The following is an 18,040-nucleotide window of genomic DNA, read 5'->3' as shown; positions in this document are numbered from 1 at the left end:
TAAGCCATCAACACAAACTCAAAGCCCCTTGGCTGCAACACAAACTAAGCCATCCGGCTACAACCACATTCAAGCCTGTCACAGTGTCTCCCTCTCTCACCCGTAACAACTGCCCATGCATCCTGGCCTCATCCCTTTCCTCGCTCTGGCAGAGTTCCCACCCCTATGGCTGCTGGCAGGGAACTGCCTCCCTGGCCTCAGCTTGGGTTTATATATAGGTCAGGCCCTGCCCCTTCCAGTCAGCTGACTCACCGGTTCCCCAGGCAACCCACAGCTGTGCTTCTTTATTACTACTGTGGCTGCCGTGGTAACCAGCAGCTGAGCTCCCCACTCCCCGCTAGGGCCCTCTGCCTAGCTGTTTCCACCCTAAGGAGCAGGGCACCTGCGTGCTCTGCGACACACCTCCCCCTTAAGATCAAGACTCACTGAGGCTCATCTTCCTTTTTGCGAGGTGTTGCATCCACCTGGGGCTCTTCTCTTGGCCTTTCTTCAGGCACCCGGCAACTCAGATACAGGAGGCGGAGGTTTTCAGGCACCTCCTACTCGCCTTTTACCCAAGGTGCACCATGTGGGATTTTTTTAGGAGTTACCCACCACAGGTAGTCCCCCCACGTTAGCCAGCCTTGGTAAGTTGCACCCTTTGCCAGCCAAGCTCCTGCCTACTTTTTGGGGTTTCTTCTCCCTCTCTTCTCTGGCCCATCCATGTTCCCTTCCTACACACCTGGGTCTCTTTCTTCAGGTAGATTGTAGGGTTTCTTGTCTCTCCCTGGCTCCCTGAAGGTCTTGGAGCCTTCCCCATATCTCCCACTGTCTCCTTAATGCCTTCTGGGCATATTCTTCTTTCCAAAATTCTATCTTTCCCCGGACAGCGAGTCTTCCTACTGGTCCTTTGTAGATCTTAACGTATGCCACTCCTCCAACTCTCTCTTCAACGATGTTTCTCAGCCTCCACCACGTGACCTGCCTGGGGATTTCATTTACATAGACCTGAGGCCTTTTCTCAGGCTCTGATCCCCTTTTGGTTGGTTGTTTCCTCCTTCTCATCTCACATGCCTTGGCTCTATCTTCCTTTCTGGGCTGAATTGTTCCCCTTTTTGTGGAGCCTGTCTTTGACCCGTGTTGCCCTAGGCCCTGGACTGTCTGTGCACAGTCCTGGTAAATTGAGCAGGAGGTCTCGCTCCTTGAGGAAGTCCGTTCATCCTTCCTTGCTGTTCCTACATCTGTCAGGCCTACTTCCCTTGTCTGCTTCTGGCTCGGGCCCCGTACTCCTTCCCTGGGTTTGAGATTTAAATAGTTCTAGCTGGATATGGACGCAGCTGACCAACCGCGTGGGCGGTTTTCCACTGCGCGCTTCCTCACTTCCCCCGACCTCTGCCACAGGTAAGGTTTTTTTGTTTTTTTTTTTCTTTCTCTGCCTTGGTCTGGAATCTGCCTTCGAATGAGGCTTCCCCCTTTTCTGATCCTGTCCCCCTGGGACACTTACCATGAATAAGGTCAAGAAAAATAGCTAGAGATTTACAGCACCAAGATGGCTTATTCTAAACATACAGCTTTGCCAGCCTCTCTAGGGTACACGTTTTTAAGGTAGGCGCTGAGACTGCTGGCAGATATGACCCCCCCCCAAAAAAACAAAAAACCAACAACCCCAAAAGCCCCATAAAACCAAAAAACAAAACATAAAAACTCCACGCTTTACTGGATACAGAACACATTAGTTCAGCCCGGCTCTGTGGCATCCATATAGATTGGGTGCTTCAGCAAGGCTTTTGGCAGTTTTGTCTAAAACTGATTTAATCAGCTATTAGGTAAAAGTGCCAGAAAAGCCCCACTAAAGCACCCGATTTATACAGATGTTGCATGAGCTGAGTCTAAGTGACATGATGCCTCTTCTGGGCATGCACTGGACTGGGGATGTGCAGAGTTTAAAGCACCGTTTTGGGGTTTTTTAACATCTGTAAGCAGCCTGAGCATACCATCTCTTCTATATTTCATGTAACTGAGGTATATTGAATGAAGTTGTTATTGCTATGATTTATACAGTGGGAAAGTAACTCAGCACAGGAAGATCTCTGTCTTTGATTTTACATAAAACTTTTATTGCTTAGGTATTCATATAGTGTTATCTTATAACTTTAATTTCTTATTAGCCAAGCCAACGTGCAGAGTTTTATGTCATGTCACTGCAATTCAAGTCAATAAAAGCCACACGTTTATGATCCGAAATAATGCAGTAGAAGTGTTGTCTAGCAACTGGAGATAGGAAATGAGTGTCAGGACTTCTGTTTACCATTTTCTGTTCTACCAGACTGTCTCTTACCCTGTCACCTATTCTTTTGTTTCCACCTATCAATAAATATTACACTTTAGTTTCTTCACTGGTCTTGAAGCCTTGTATTTTTTTACATGGATCACTGAAATCCTCTGTTTAAAGCCAATAATGTATTGGGATGTTGTAGCTTTTCCTGTTGCAGAGAGTTTAATATACAATGAATATGAAGTGCAAATGTCTTGTACCTGGTGGACTAATGAATTAGCAGATTGCTCCAGGAAGCCACTAGTCCCACTTAATGTCATGGCTTCCTTAAATAACAAAAAGGCTTTGAAGTCTTTTTGGTAACACTTCAGAAAGCAGATAGAAATCCAGTTCTGGAAGTGCTGGCTCTGCTGAATAATATAGATAAGATGTAAATTGATTCTAACCTTTTTTGAATTGCAGGTATATGGAATAGAAATGGTTAAGCATATCATTTTAGATCATGGAACAGATTATTTAATATTTAGTAATTAAAAAATAACCAATAATCAATGTTGGGAAAGTGATACTATCCTGTGTCAATTATGTTATTACCTGTTGAATAAAACCAGCAGCAGGTAATATCCTTCGCACACTTAATGAATGATTAAGTTTAAGCTTTATATTATGCAATAAAATTGGCAACATGCTTATTTCTTAACAGGTTCATTTTTTTCTGGCATTTTTTAGAATTTAAAAAACGTAATCCCATTGACCCATCTATGTTCAATCTACTGAATCACCAAGAGCATCAACATTTTAACAGAGCAGTACTTAGAAGTAAACTGTTTCTGAATTAGCTTGTCCTTTGATGCTCTCGTAGCTTTCATAGATTTTTAGGGTCGGAAGGGACCCTCTGTTGAGAGGAACCAGTTGTCCATCATCATTTAGAGTGCTTTTATATAAAAATATTGACTTGGACAGGGCTTTTTTAGTTTTTTCTATTTTACATTTACTATGCATTTAATTTTCAGATTATCTATTGTGTCTGCTAGTTGTAGGATAATTTGTAAACCAGTGCATTCCAGAATAAAGGAGGTGATTTGCAAAGTGGCTGAGTAATCATTGGACTCTAATTTTATAGTAAATGTTGTCTAAATCTGTAGTAAATTTCCTTAAATGAGTAATCCTCCTTGAACTACTTATGCAAAAGTGTTGATTTAGGAATACAGTGATCAAAATTTAGCTTGAATGGACTCAGGTTTGTTACTTTTTTGTTTTCAGGGTGTGTTGGAGTTTGGGATAACTTTACTTGCTGGCGCACTGCTGAAATTGGAGAGACTGTCACTGTCCCGTGTCCAAAAGTATTTAGCCACTATGTCAGCGAACCAGGTATTTTAAGTTTCTTTTAAATATCTCCAGTGCATGATGGCAATGATGATAATGATCAGAGCCGGCCTCAGGGGTGTGTAACATGGGCAACCACAAAGAGTACTGTGGTCAGGGGAGTGCCCCCGCCACAACATGTGCACACACACCAGTACCCAGCCCCTGCTCCCCCCCCCAAAGTCAGTGACACTGCTACAGACAGAGGCAGGCAGGCATGGGTATGGGGCATAGTCCAGCAGGAAGGTGGAGCCACCCCTACTGCCCAGCCCACTTCCAGCCACTGCTCAGAAGGAGCTGGGCCAAGCAGTGCGGGTGGCTCTCCCTTCCCACCAGACTGCACCTGCCCCTGCCTGCTTGCTTCTGCCTGCAGCAGCACTGCTGACTTGGGGAGGTTGCCAAGGAGGAGGGGAGCTTGCGGGGGCAGGGAAACACCAAATGAAAAATTCACCCAAAGCATCATTTTCCCTAAGGCCAGCTCTGAAAATGATGATCTAATAATGTACCTTTTCAAGGCAACTCCAGGCATTTCGGTCTGGAGAAATCTGTTTAGCATCTATTCTATATTGTTGATACATAGTGGGAAAGTTGTAAGGAGTGCAGATCAAATGTGTACCAGGACATCAGTTAAAGGTGAATTACTAGAATTTCTACTGCCAAGCAACAGCTGGGTCACTGTTCCTTACTCAAAATCACAGAAGGAAGAAAAGATTTTTAGAACATACAAAACATGATTAAGATCTTCTTTTGACTCAAATCTGTTATGCAGGGACATTCTGTTGAAAAGGAAGAGGGAAAACATTTAATAAACTACATATACATATACACCACAGTACTTTGGCTCTCTCACAAAAAATTAGCTCTATTTGGAGTGACTGCTGCTTAGTATCCACATTACTGTTGTACGTATGACTACTGAGTAAGGAAGAATTCTGTATGCCAGTAGTGCCCAAGTCATCCAGCCCTGTGGGCTAGATACAGTGCATGGGTCTAGTCTGAAGGCCAGATCTGGAGCATGGAGCCGTGTCATCTGACCTGTGGGGCTCCCCACTGGTCTGGAAATTTAGCAAAAGGACAAGCAGTATGTCAAAGGGGGGGCTCGTTCGGACCTCGTTACTACATGCCGTAGCCTCTGCCCCTCTTGGTAGGGGACCGTCCCCAGGGTACGCCCTCTGACAATGCTCGTCTGTAGGCTGGTTGCCTCCGGACCGCCTGTCACAACTTTGATGACCTCTTGGTTCAGTGAGAATAATCTGGACTGTGTCAGTCCACAGATGAGACTCCCAGATCCCAGGGGTCCCACGCTGTTGAGGGCTCCTCCGCCCCTACACCCTCGCCCGTACCTCCATGAGGTTGATCAACTGTCTGCTCAGCCCCCTTATTGGGCTATTATGCCCGGGGTCCATAAATCAAAGCAAAAAAAAACAACTTAACGCTAACAGCCAGGGATTCCCCGGAGCCTGGAGGCTGCCAGGACCTTTCACGGGCCTCCCCGGTCCTTCCCTGTCCACTGTGGGGCTACCACCCTTCCTCGGGCTCCAGTTCCAGTACTTGATTTGTTCCAGGGCTTGCGGGGTCCACTGGCCCCTCTCCATCGCAGCTGCGGCCCTTCCTAGCTGCGAGTGCCCCTCTATTAAAGAAAATACGGCTTGCCGGCTCTTGCCGAGCTGAGCCGTTCTCACCGGCTCAGAACTGTCAGTGTCTGCGTTGGGGCGGTTGCTCCTCAGCTCCTGGGTCCCATTGCGGTTTGCCCTTACCCCAGAAGGTCCTCCTGTGCCTACGGGCTACCTTTCTCCGCGCCCGGGTGCTCCCGCCGAAACCTGCACCGCCGCTGCTTACTTCCGGTTCCTCCTCTCCAGCTGCCTTTGGCGTCTCCTTTGTAGTGGACGGAACTGTCTCGGGGCCTTTCCTCCGAACACACCTGTAGAGGGTGAGTGTTCCCGCCCTGGCAATTTGTGCCACGGGGCGTAACCCGGGTTTGTTAGCTCCAGGGCGTGGGGTTTCGGGGGCCTCCTGCTCCCTTCCTCCCCCACACAGTAATAGTGTTAACTGCCACTGCTTGCCTGTTGACACATTTCCTTTCTTGTGGGGAGCCCCATGGGCTGGATAATGTGACTCTGCTAACGGGATCTGGCTTGCTGGCTGTATGTTAGTCGTGTCTTGTGGTTATTTCAGGTTTGACTGGGTAGTTTTAATAATTTATTGGACAATGGATTTGTATTAAATGGTTTGGATAGGGATAATCTAGTTGCCCTTTGGTAGGGAGTTGGACTAGGTGAAAGTCCTTTCCAGCCTTACTTTTCAATGATTCCATAGTCCTTTGAACTAGAGGCTGAATTTAAAGGGTCAGAATTTAATTTCCTAAACATGATTTTGAGCAAGAGAATGTAACACCTCCACTTTTGCAAAAACTACCATGGCATCTTTAATCACTTCAGGTGCCCAGGATGTTTTGTTTTGTAACTTTGTAAGAGATGACACATCACATGTACCAGAGCTCCTTAACATTGATCAGATATATTCAGAAACCCTCTTCCCACAAGATTTGTTCCCAGTTCTATAGACTCAAGACACTTGAGTCTATAGAACTGGGCACTAAAGAATTAACATAAAGCTTTCCATTGCTTATCTGAGCTTGACTATCAGAATATCAGAGATTCACCTCTCCTACCTGAACCTATGTGGTGTACAATAACATGAATAACTTCATTGATTGTTGTCTGAAGTACTTCAGTTTCTTAGCTGGCAGGAAGATGTGGAAGCACAATGTTTTTCATGTCCTGTGAAAAGTTTCAAGATTTAAAAATTGTTTCCATTTGTCACTGGAATGAAACTAAGACATTAAAATGCTTTACATGAAAAAACAGAAAGTGGAGTATTTAAATTAGCTAGTAGCCTGATGATCACTCATTCTGGATGTGGAAGACTCAAGACAATGTCTCTGACCTGTGGCTCATAAACAGGTTTTCAGTATAATTCTTATTTCATTAGTAATTCTTGCATTCTGTAATTCTTAATTAATTCAGTCACAAAGTAATTCTTATTTTATTCTAGTAAAGTAAGAAATGGTAGGCCAGATTCTAATAATTTTCCCCATAGCCACATCAAGATTGTGACATAGGCAATTCAGGCATGTAAGATCCTTTACCATGCCTTAGGGGGCATAACAATTGAAGACAAGAAAATAATCACAAATATTGAATATGGTATTATCAAAAAAAGGAAAAAAACATAAACAAAATAGACAACAAAGATAAGGGGTTTTCAGTTATAATCTTTTTTCCATAGCCCTATGTAGAGCTGAGAGAGAGATTACACTCTTAAAAGGGTTCTGCCTTTGGAGAAGACCTAAGTACTTTATTCCCCAAATTGGTAGCAGGTCCTGTCTTATTATAATATCAAGGATAACCAGATTAATTTATAAATGAAGATTTTCACTTCAGTATTGATGAATTTTGTTTAGTATATCATAACTTAAAGAGTTTATAAAATGACAACTGTGAGTAATCTTAACTAGGTCTTATGGAAGCTAAGAAAGAATTTAAGTTACTCAAACAAAGGCATTCATAAGTTGTCTTGATATAAATCAATCATGATACTGTATATATATCAAGAAGTTATCTGGATATAAGTCAATCAGGATCATAGAAAGGCTGGGTGGAAGTGACCTATGGGCTAGAGACAGACATTATACATAAACCAGTTTAAGTAATCAGAAACTGGTTTAAACCTGTAACAGAACAGAAGTTCAGTGCACATAAACCAGTTTCAAAATGGCTGAAACTGGTTTAGGATAAACCTGTTTGAATATAGTATCATACTTAACTGATTTGGGTCAAACTGGTTTATGCAATGTATGTCCCAGACCCCTTCCTGGTTTAAGTTAAACCAGATACCCTCAGCATCCCAGATACTTTGCAGCCCTGGGTTGTGCTGTCTGCTCCAGAGAGCAGAGCTGGCCCTGCCCACTGCTCCCTCACCAGAGCTCTGGTGGAGACTGCAGGCACAGCAGGGTCTGCCTTGCTTCCCCCTGCCCCCTCCCTCTCCCCTGCTGCTCACTGCTCAAGCAGGGATCTCCCTGCCTCCCATCTCCCACAGCACAGACTGCAGCCCCATGGATCCTACACACGTGGTATGTTAGTTAATGCTGAGAGGTGTCTGTGTGTGTGTATGTCTCCAATTTCACTGGGACAGGTGGACAGAACAATATCCACTTAGGGCCTTTTGGAGCTAATCACCAAGTCAGCTGATAATGTCCCTCCATTCCTTCCTTGGAAAAAGCTGTTTAAGGATAGCCTGAACTAATGAGAGAGGCTTTTGTTTTGTTGATGAGCTGGTAACACAGTGTTTATCAGTCCCCTGCTGGCTCCCTTGCCTGTCCAGTTTGCAGACAGTATGAAGAAGCAGGGAGAGTGAAATTGAAAACCTCAGTGTCATCAACAGATGCATGCACTGTACACCCCCCACCTTTGCCTCAGAGTGCTACCCTAGGGCTGGGGGCTGGCAACACTCCTGCCCCTGGAGCAGCAAGTGGGGAAAAGTGTAGGATGGTGCAGGCAGGGCAGGAGGTGACACCCCTCCCTAATCAGAGTGTCCTGCCAGGACCTGACTATGCCTCCCCTCAGCTCAGCATTGTGGAAGGGAAGGGAGGGCTGCTCTAGCACTCACCAGCTTCTACCCTGAGCCACTGCAGGCATGCCCCTGAATTTCCTCAGTCCAGAGAGAATGTCTCTGCAGTTGCAAACCGGTTCAACCTAGGTAGGTTAGACTTACCTGCAAAGATTGAATCAATTCAGGCTCAGGCTTTTTAATGGCTGTCCCTAGCCATGGAGGTTATCTAGTCCAACCCCCTGCCTGAGGCAGAATCATCCTTATCCAAACCATCCCATACAAATCCCTGACTAACCTAGGGGTAGACAACCTTTATGGCTGCGGGCAGGAAAGACTCACCCCAGATGGGGGGTGGAAAGCCAGGCACTAGGACCCTACCACTGCTTCTGCCTCTTGCCATCACAGCTTCACTGGAAAGATGCGTGCAGCTAGAATTTGTCCCAAGCAGCATGAGGAGAGTGCCCACAGAAGGCACCTTGCCTGCTAAATGCCTCCAAAGTCCTGCATCTGCAAGTTGGATCCAGGCATGAATGCCTTGTGCCTCCTGAGGCCAGGGTGGGCACAGCAACCGCAGTGGCAAGGCAGTGGTGGTGGTGGCAGTGAGGGTGGGGGGTGTTGAGCGGCAAGTGGTGACCGGCAAACGTCCACAGATGTCACTGGCAGCGTTGGCAGCTGGGGGAGGGGAGGGGGTGAGTGGTGACCACCCGCAGACTCTGCTGGCAGTGTTGGCAGTAACCAATCTCAGGGGGTGCATGTGCATGAGCACGCACCCCCTATGCATCGCCAATGGATCCTGGCTGAGGGCTGTAGGTTACCAACCCCTGGTGTACCCTATTACTACAAATATATAGTCAGCCCTGTCACAACCACAATGCATAGCACCCTAACTGGCCACTGGTTAAAGCAAGGGGTCAACAATGGTCAGTGTTCTGCTGCTGCACAGGGCATTAAAAAAATGCTTGAGAGACCCAAGGAAGAGGATCATACTCCCCACTACAGAGGAAAACAAAAATCCCCACAGTGCATAATAATCTGACCATGGGGTAAAATTCCTTCCTGACCCCAAATGTGGTGATCAGTCTGACTCTCTAGGTTTTAGTCCCAGCAGGAGTGTTGACACATCCCAGTCACAATCCCCACCCTTGGCTGCAGTCAACGCCCAATGTTTCTGAGGAAGGCCAAAAAAAGACAATCTTCCCCTCCAAAAAACTCTGATATGTGTAGCTGCAGGATGGAAAAAAAACTTTTTTCCTTCAATGACTATCAAGAATATTAAATCTGAAATATATTCCACTACTGCTACTCTTTACGAAAGGGTAGTTTGTGTCTGCTCTCTAGAAATATACAGAGAATTCTGTTTTTTAGTAGGAGAATATAATGGTATCTTAAATTACAATAGCATTTCAGTAGCCCAAGAAAATAGTTAAATCTGATCTCTTGGCAGTATTTTACAGGTTTGTTGCACCAACACATTTTGTCTTGGTGAGGTTGTCATGTGAACTCGAGATTCCTTTTGCAGAGTGTAGTAGTTAATTAGCTGTGTTAGTCAGAAGTGCCATGCTGTAGCTAGCTGATTTGGGACTTTGTCTAAGATGTTTTAGGCCTATCGTTTAGGAACATTCTAAATCTGTATTAATTCATTCTTTTTAATTCTGTTTTACAGGAAATATTAGCAAAAACTGCACAAGTGATGGGTGGTCAGAAACATTTCCATATCTCATAACTGCTTGTGGATTTAATGACAATGATGAGGATTATAAGGTAGGGAAAATTATTATCCTGGTCGCTTACATGCAGATGTTTAAAAGATTAAAAATCTCTGTGTGTATAGTCTGCTCAAAAATACATACATATTCCTCCTGATGAAGTCAGTGTGAAAACTGCACACATTTGAGAGTAAAGATTACTCTTTTGGATTGATGTGGTTCATAAATGTTAATGTTATAAATCATGATTATATATGGTTTTCAGTCATCAATGGTACTACTATGAGATATCTGATATCAGTGCATGCCAGAAGCCTTGTAAGCAATTGTGCGTTGAATTGATTTCTAGTAGACTGTATTGTAATGGGATTGCAGACGTCATCTGACCTACATATACATGTAGGCTAGGGACAGAAGTTACATATAAACTGGTATAAGTGACTGGAAACCAATTCAAATCTGTAACGAAACAGAAGTTCAGTACACATAAAACCACTTTCAAAATGACCAAAACTGGTTTACAATGAACCAAGATGGATGTAGTATCAGACTGAACTGATTTAGAACTTCTGTCCCAGATCCCCTCCAGATTCAAGTTAACTCACAGTCCTCCAGCCTCTCAGGGTACTTTGCACCTCCTCCACAAGCACCCCTTGCCCCATCCCTCTTGGAGGGTGGCTAGCCTTGCCCCAAGCTGTCTGGTCTAGCCAAGCAGGGAATCATGCTCTCGTGCCCCCTGGTTTCTGACTGGGGCCACTGCAGGCATGTGGCTGCATTTCCAGAATCAAAAGACAATGTCTGTTTACTTATGTAAAGTATGAGTAGAAAGAGCTAACATTTAACTTCATTAATTTTATTGGAGTTACTAAGGATTTTAATTTCCATCAGGGATTAGAATTTGTCTCAAATGTCTTCAAGTACAGAATGAATGATCCTAGCAGGTGAAAAACATGGGATACATTCAATTTGCTTGCACCACTTATTTCCCTTCCTATTGAGGAGAACTACCTGTCTCTGTTAAAGGCCGATAGATTAAAACTGTTAAAAATGTTGGAATTTTTTGATAAAAAAACCCACATTTATCAAAACTTCTTGAAAAAAAAAAATTCTGTTTTTTAATTAGTTTTGCTGCAGACTGTGTGCAATCCAAAGGTAAACCTCAGTTGTCAGTGTCAAACTCCGTTCTTCACTTTCAGGGATGGAGTCTTCCCATGATAAATACACATCACTCTTCAGGAAAGAATATGACCTACATCTTCCAAGTTTTTTGTTGCTTTAGTGATGGACCCTAATGAAAGTGATAGGGTAGATTGATGGATAGACCACACCCACATTCAAATAGTTGTTTCACTACAACACACAACTGTTTGCTTCTCTTGTGTCAGGAATGTCAGCAATAGATGCTAGCCTTGTCCTTTCTGGGTCAGTTTTGATAAAATCCAAGTTAATTATCAGTGTCAGAAGGGTGGATATTATTTATCTGAAATAGATTAACACAATCAAATTGTTTGATTTCCCCAAAACGTTTATGACATTTCCAGCTGACCCCTTTCAGAATCGTGTCCAAAGTACCAGGCCGACTGTCCCATTTTTTTTCTGTTTCAATTCATATGTACCTATGAATGATATAACCATAAGTCAGAAGATTGCCAGAAGATATGTCCCAGTATCTTTCAGTCTCAGTTCATGTGTTGCTGGATAGAGCTACTGAGTTACTGTAATTATGGAAAATTTGAATCTCCTTCAAAATAACATACATATGAATTCTAGATTCTTTTTAAATACAAAAAGTAAGCTGATGCTTCCCTATACATCCATGTTCTCACTGCATGTATATATAATAGCCACTTTTCTATATGAAAGTAAAATACAGGGACAATAATTTGTTCACTTCTGCTTTTTCTCAGTCAAGCACGTAGCCAGATATCAATTAGATTGATATCAAATGATAGTGATATAAGCTGCTCCATCTAAATGATTCTGTAGCAATACAAATGCAGCAAAACAACTCCAAGTTAACTCTCCTTTATTCAGCATCAGGGTTAGGATAATTTAGCTAACATATATCATTACAGGATGATGTAGCCCAAACTGTTGCCCATGTTAACACAACTTTCTCTATGGGAGGTTCATACAGGTGTAGAGGGTGGTGCAGCGATGTATTTACCAGTGGGGTTAAAACAGCAATGGTAATGTGAGGTTGGAATTTGATTGCTTTAATGAAGACAAATAGCAGGTTTCTGTGTCAGGTATAGAAGTCTACAGAAATCGGGTATAGAAGTATTGGAAGAGTGTGTGTGAAAATTCCAGTCAGGCTCTTTATTTGATATGTACAAACACAGAGTATATCTTTGTTGTGGAATGAGTTTATCTCAAAGATGGAGATCAGCGTTATTCCTATTTGTTTAGCAGTTGGTCTTAATTAGGATGGGAACTTATTTTTATCCTCCTGAAGGGCAGATGCGTATTTGCTCTGAACAGTTGTGAATGCTTTATAGAAGGTTTAAATGAGAGGGAAGGGGAAGGGATTAGTAAAGAAATATTGAACAGGTAATTAGTAGGTAAGCAACAAACTGTTCAGATTATTAATGATCTGGAACAGGAAGGGTGCATTTAAAAATAAATTAAATAAGGTCCCCATTACATTTCATTGCTAACTTGCCAAAGAGGAGAAGAAAAAAAAAATTCAGATTCCGAAAATGACTCCATCAAATTCCTACTGAAGTCAATAGAAGTTTTTTGCATTGACTTAATGAGTACTAAATTAGAGGCCCTTTGTTGATATAATTTGTTTTAATTATTATTTCACTGTCAGATCACAATGTGTTCACAAAACTTTGTTCAATACTAAAGAGAACTTAGGCACTTAGGGTGCCTGTAGGTTTGCAGGGACTATTAATTGAGTCTGCGAGGGCGTGCTAATTAGCATGCTCCAGCAGCCTCCACGTCATGTGTATTCAGCATCCCCACACTTCAAAATGGTGTCGGGGCGTTTTAACTAAAGCTCATCGAATGAGCTTTAGATATAACACCCCTGCCACCAGTTTGATGTGCAGGACACTGAGTACATGAGACACTGTGGGTGCTCTTGGAGCCACTCTAACTAAAGAACCTCTCTGCCAGAGCATGTGTAAAGACGACCCTAGGTGCTAGTGAGTGATGCATAGAACACATGACTAACTACTAAGGCACTTAAGAGTTCCAAAGCACCTAAGGATAAAAACAGAAACAAGATTTTTATCTTGGGATCCTTACAGACATACAAGCCCATTGTCCCATTTTAAGTACCTGTGAAGTACCTGAGATAACACGTTTTCCTGGAACAGTCTAAGCTAATTTGAGTTGATTGACATTAATTCCAGGAATTAATTCCAGTTGCTACATGTGAAAAGTGTTATGCCACTCCCAGGTTTTGACTTGATTTACTCAATATTGCTTCATATGCAATGTCTGTGTAGACCATAAGTTCTCTTGGGAAAAACTCAGTCAAGTTCAGACTGCTAGTATATTGGTCAAATTGAACATTCAGTTGTCAGAGCCCCTGCCATAAAGGATTCACGAACTAGGTGTCCTTGAACCTAGACTATTGGAGGGGTCATAGTTTCATAGAACATATTTACTGCACACTGAGAGCACTGAATTGTCCATCTCAAGAGTTTTTTGCCTAGTAATTTAATTTACAGTAAAAAGGTTGGGTCTAAAAAGTAAAAAGGTACTTGGGTCTAAAAGTAAAAAGGTACTTGGGTCTAAAAAGGTTGAGAACAGTAGTTGAGAACTACTGTTCTCAACCTTTTTAGACCCAAGTACCTTTGTTAGACCCAAGGCCTCCCTTGAATAATGTCAGCTCTTAGCTTGCTGTATTCTAAGTGAAATTCTTGCGTTGTAAAAAACTCAGAAAAACTACAACAGGTCAGAAAGTTTTTAACACTATGAATTCCCATTTGAACTCTCTGGGTTTATCTTGTGAATTGTGTAGGTGTTTGCACCTCCAATGGTGCTAACACCCTTAAAAGAATCTTGTAGCGCCCTGGTGAGAATACACATTACAGGGTTTAGTGGTTTGAGCACTTGCACAGTAACTGCGAGGCATAGGCGATGCATGAGGGGGCATGGTGGGGACATGTATCCCCCAAGATTGGCTGCTGGTGAAGCTGCCACCAGCTTGTGCAGGCAGCTGCCAGTAGTCCCAGCCCACTGCTTGCCATCCCTCTCTCCGCTGCCGAGACCACTGCGGCCACCTGTGGGCGGTCTCCGCTTGGCCCACCCTTGCCACTGATGTCACTGCGGCCACCTGTGGGTGTTCCCTGCTTGCTGCTGCTGCCTGTGGGCAGTCGCCGTGCCCGCCCCAGCCTCCAGGGACATGTGTCATTCATGCAGGAAGTCCTGCCATCAGCCAGGGAGGTTTCAAACCCATATCTCCTACTTCTCAAGGGAGTGTCTTAAATAGCAGGCTGTGGAACGGTGTGGGTGGGGGCACCCTCCACCCCTAATGTTGACACTTGGCCACTGGTCAGCCAAGAATTCAAGATTCTAGGGGTCAGAAAGAGAACAAGCAAAGGGGAGCACAACCCTATAACTTACCATGAGGAAGGCCCAATCCTGAGTGGAGAGAGACCTGGTTTCTAATATCTGCTGCCAAGCTTATTTCTGAGTTTTAACCAAAGATTGTTTGAGGTAAAAAATAATCCTAGGAACAGGTAATGGAACTTGGGACTCTCCCTGAAGTATATGAAGAAACAACTTGGCTTCTTAAGCCTAGGGAAAGGTTTTCCAATCTTAGACAGATGCCTAATCAGCCTGTGCGAAGTGGCTAGTATTCACTTCGGATTCGGCCCATTTGGGGGATAGTGATTCGATTTGGTTATTTGAATCACTGTCCCGAATTGATTCGGCCGAGCCCCCCGACCCCTGCCTGCTCTTCCAACCCCACCCCCCCCATGGCTGCCATGCCTGCCCCAGCTACTGGCCCTTTAAAACAAAAACAAAAAAACACCCACACTACCCAGCTCCTGCTGGGGGGGGGCTGGGAGAGGGGGGCTTGTGGCAGAGCTCCCCCATGCAGCATGGGGCAATGGGGGGCAGGGGGAATCGCCCCCCCGCTGAGCAGCAGCTGGTGAGTGGGGTTTTTTTGGGTTTTTTTTAAAGGGTTGGGAGCTGGGTTTGAGTGGGGCAGCCATGGGGGTGGGGGCTGGGAGAGCAGGCAGAGGTCAGAGTGTGCTTTGGGGGACTGAGGGAGCAGGCAAGGGATGGGACCTGGCAGGGGTCTTCTCATCGTCCCCTCCCCTGTCCTCGAGCCTTCCGTCCCCCGCCCCCTATTTACCAGCTCAGAGTCTGGGTTCAGCTCCCTGCTACAGCGAGTGGGGACTGCCTGAATCACTGAACCTCTCTGAATCTTTTCTAAATTGATTTGGAGAGCTTTGAATCTAATCGGACCTTTTAATTGATTCAATGTTTATTCCCCGCTCCCTCCCCTCTCCCACTGGGAGGATGCCTGGCTGGGGCAGAGCAGCCCTGTCAGGGTTGTTCCTTGCCTTCACCACTACACCAGCAACCATCCACCTGCCTCACCCAGGGCTTGTGGGGCTGAGTCAGGCTGGACCGCAGGTGCTACTGAGGGTGAGCACAGAGGGGCCAGCCTCAGCTGGGCTGCAGGGGTAGGGCCCTTCCCAGCCAGCTGGGACCGTGGGAGCTGTGTGCCCAGATTGCTCCTGGATCCCCGTGCCCAGACCAAGCTAGGCCATCATGAAGCCATAGCCAGCAGGGAAGGGCCCTGCCCCCACAGCCTGGCCTGGCCCCTCTGTGCCTGCCCTCAGCAGTGCCTGAAGCCAGTCCCGCTCAGCCCCAGGTGATAGGTTGTTTATCAGGGCTGGCCTGGGCTGGGCTGTGAGGTCAGGGCCCTTCCCAACCAGCTGTGGCTGCATGACAGCCCAGCCCAACATGCATGGGTGGCAGTTGGCTGGGCAGTGGTGCACAGGTGATACTGCTGCAGCTGCAGGCAGGCATCTTGGCAGCCAGACTGTGCAGGACATGCCAATGGCTGCTAGGGCTGCCTCAGAGGCACCAGCAGGCCTGGAGCCTGGCAGCCACCCATCATAGGGGCCTTGGTCACCACCACACCCCGTGCATGGTGCCTGTGATGAGCAAACATCGTGGAGGAGGCGTGGCAGCAGCTGGGCAATTGCAGGCACATGACCCCTGCAGCGGCTGGCTGCTGGGCTCCAGGCCCGCTGGAGCCTCTGGCTAGCCCAGGCAGCCATGGACATGTCCCATGTTGCTGGGGCTGTGGGAGCTGTGTGCCCAGATTGCTCCCAGCTCCCCGCACCCAGGCCAGGCCTGGCTGTCAGGGAGCCACTGTGGTGGGCAGGGCTGTCCCATTCCTCTTCCTCCTCCACCATGGGGCCCTGGTGTGGGGAGGGGGGAAAAATGTCACTGAAAAATGGCAGGGACAGGGGCACTGCCATTTGTCTGCCTTGCTTGCAGCTGTGGGGCTAGGGCTGTGGGGCTAGGGCTGCGGCGCTGAGCTGTACCCACTGTACAGCACCTGCTGGCTGCAGCCACACCACAGGCCAAGGCCAGTGGGGATCTTTTGCATCCAGCTGCCACTGCCATTGCCAGCCGCATGGCTCTGGGTGGGTGGGTGGAAGCTTCAGCCCAGTGGTTTCTGCCCAGTGCACACAGTGCTGGCTCCAGCTCTGGCTACTTTCCACTCACCATCCCCACCCCTCTGCAGAGGCTGCTCCTAGTACCGAGTGGGTGGAAGGCAGCCAGAACTGGAGCCAGAGCTCCAGGCACTGGGTGGAAGCCATTAGGCTGAAGCTACCTCTGCCCCGAGTGGCGCTGCATGGCAGGACAAGAGCGGGAGCCTTAGTTAGAGGTGAGGTTGAGAAGAGCCCTGCCAAGCCCAGCCAGCACCCAGCTTCCCCTCACCTCCAGCAGTTACTCCCCTTCCCGCTCTTGCCATGCCTCTCCATGAGGTGAGGGGCAGTGGGGGAGTGGGGGGGTAAGGTGTTGCTTCAGCCCAGAGCATGGAGCTCTGGCTCCAGGTCCAGCTGCCTTCCTCTGCTCACCTGGTGCAATGAGCAGCCCCTGCACTAGGAGCAGGTGGAAAGCAATTGGAGCCAGAGCTCTGTGCTCTGAGCAGAAGCCGCCAGGTTAAAGCTACTCCCCCCACACTGCTCAGAGTGGTGCGGCAAGGGCGAGAGGGGGAGTAGCTGCTAGAGGCAAGGGGAAGCTGGCTGCTGGCTGGGCTCAGCAGGGCTGTTCTCCTTCCTTCAGCTCCAGCTGTGGCTCTTGCCCTGTCACACAGTGCCACTTGGGGTTGGGGAAGCTTCAGCCCCGTGGCTTCTGCCCAGTGCCTGGAGCTCTGGCTCCAGCTCCGGCTGCTTTCCACCCACTCTGCCTGCCCGTTGTAATAAGCAGCCCCTGTGAGAGGGGCGGAGGGGTGAAGGGAGGCTGAGTATAAAGCAGCCAGAGCTGGAGCCAGATCTCCATATGCTGGCCAGAAGCCACTGGGATAAAGCTTCCACCCGTGCAGTCTGCAGCAGTGCAGCCTCCTGCTGGGAAGAGGCTCACACTCCCAGAACACCATTGAGAGGGGCTGCAGCCCCTGTCACAGTCACTCCCCCATCGCTACTCCACTGGCTGGGCAAGGGCACGGCCATAGGCTGGCTGGCAGGGCCCCTTAGGTGACAGGGTAGGGAGGAGGGTTATTGTCCCCTCTCTCTGGCATCTGGTGAAGGGGGCAGGGAAGGAGCTTATCCCACCACTTGCTCCGTGCAGGGAGTGATTGGCAGCGGCCCGGGTGGACAGACCCTGGCTGCAGTGCCCCGGGGGCAGAGGGGGGAATGACCCCCTTCCCTGCCTCCTCTGCTTAAGTGGCCATGCCAGCCAGTGTTTGGTTGTGCCCTTGTCCCCGCTGCTGCTATAGTGATGGGGGAGCAGCCGGTGGACCCTGGCATGGGTCCATGGGACAGGGAGGTGGGAATTAAACCCCTCTCTGGCCAGTTCATTGCAGGCTATTGCCTGGGCTGGCCACGCCACCTGCCCAGCACAGCTTCCCTGCAGCTAAGGGCGCACTCTAGCGACACCCTCCCCCCCCCCCCCC

General features: G+C 47.1%; 1 protein-coding gene across 1 annotated transcript in view; it reads left to right on the top strand.

Annotated features, from left to right (window-relative positions):
* VIPR2 (vasoactive intestinal peptide receptor 2) overlaps positions 1-18,040 on the top strand; it is a 136,387-nt gene that overhangs the window by 37,100 nt on the left and 81,247 nt on the right. The window contains exons 2-3 of the mRNA XM_019508164.1: positions 3,518-3,625; positions 9,894-9,991. Coding sequence (XP_019363709.1) covers positions 3,518-3,625; positions 9,894-9,991 — 206 coding nt within the window. The remainder of the gene's footprint in view (positions 1-3,517; positions 3,626-9,893; positions 9,992-18,040) is intronic.

The sequence above is a fragment of the Gavialis gangeticus genome, unplaced genomic scaffold (genome assembly GCF_001723915.1).
Source record: "Gavialis gangeticus isolate Ggan-Ray unplaced genomic scaffold, GavGan_comp1, whole genome shotgun sequence".
Lineage (NCBI taxonomy): Eukaryota > Metazoa > Chordata > Crocodylia > Gavialidae > Gavialis > Gavialis gangeticus.
This window is presented reverse-complemented; position numbering and strand designations above follow the sequence as displayed.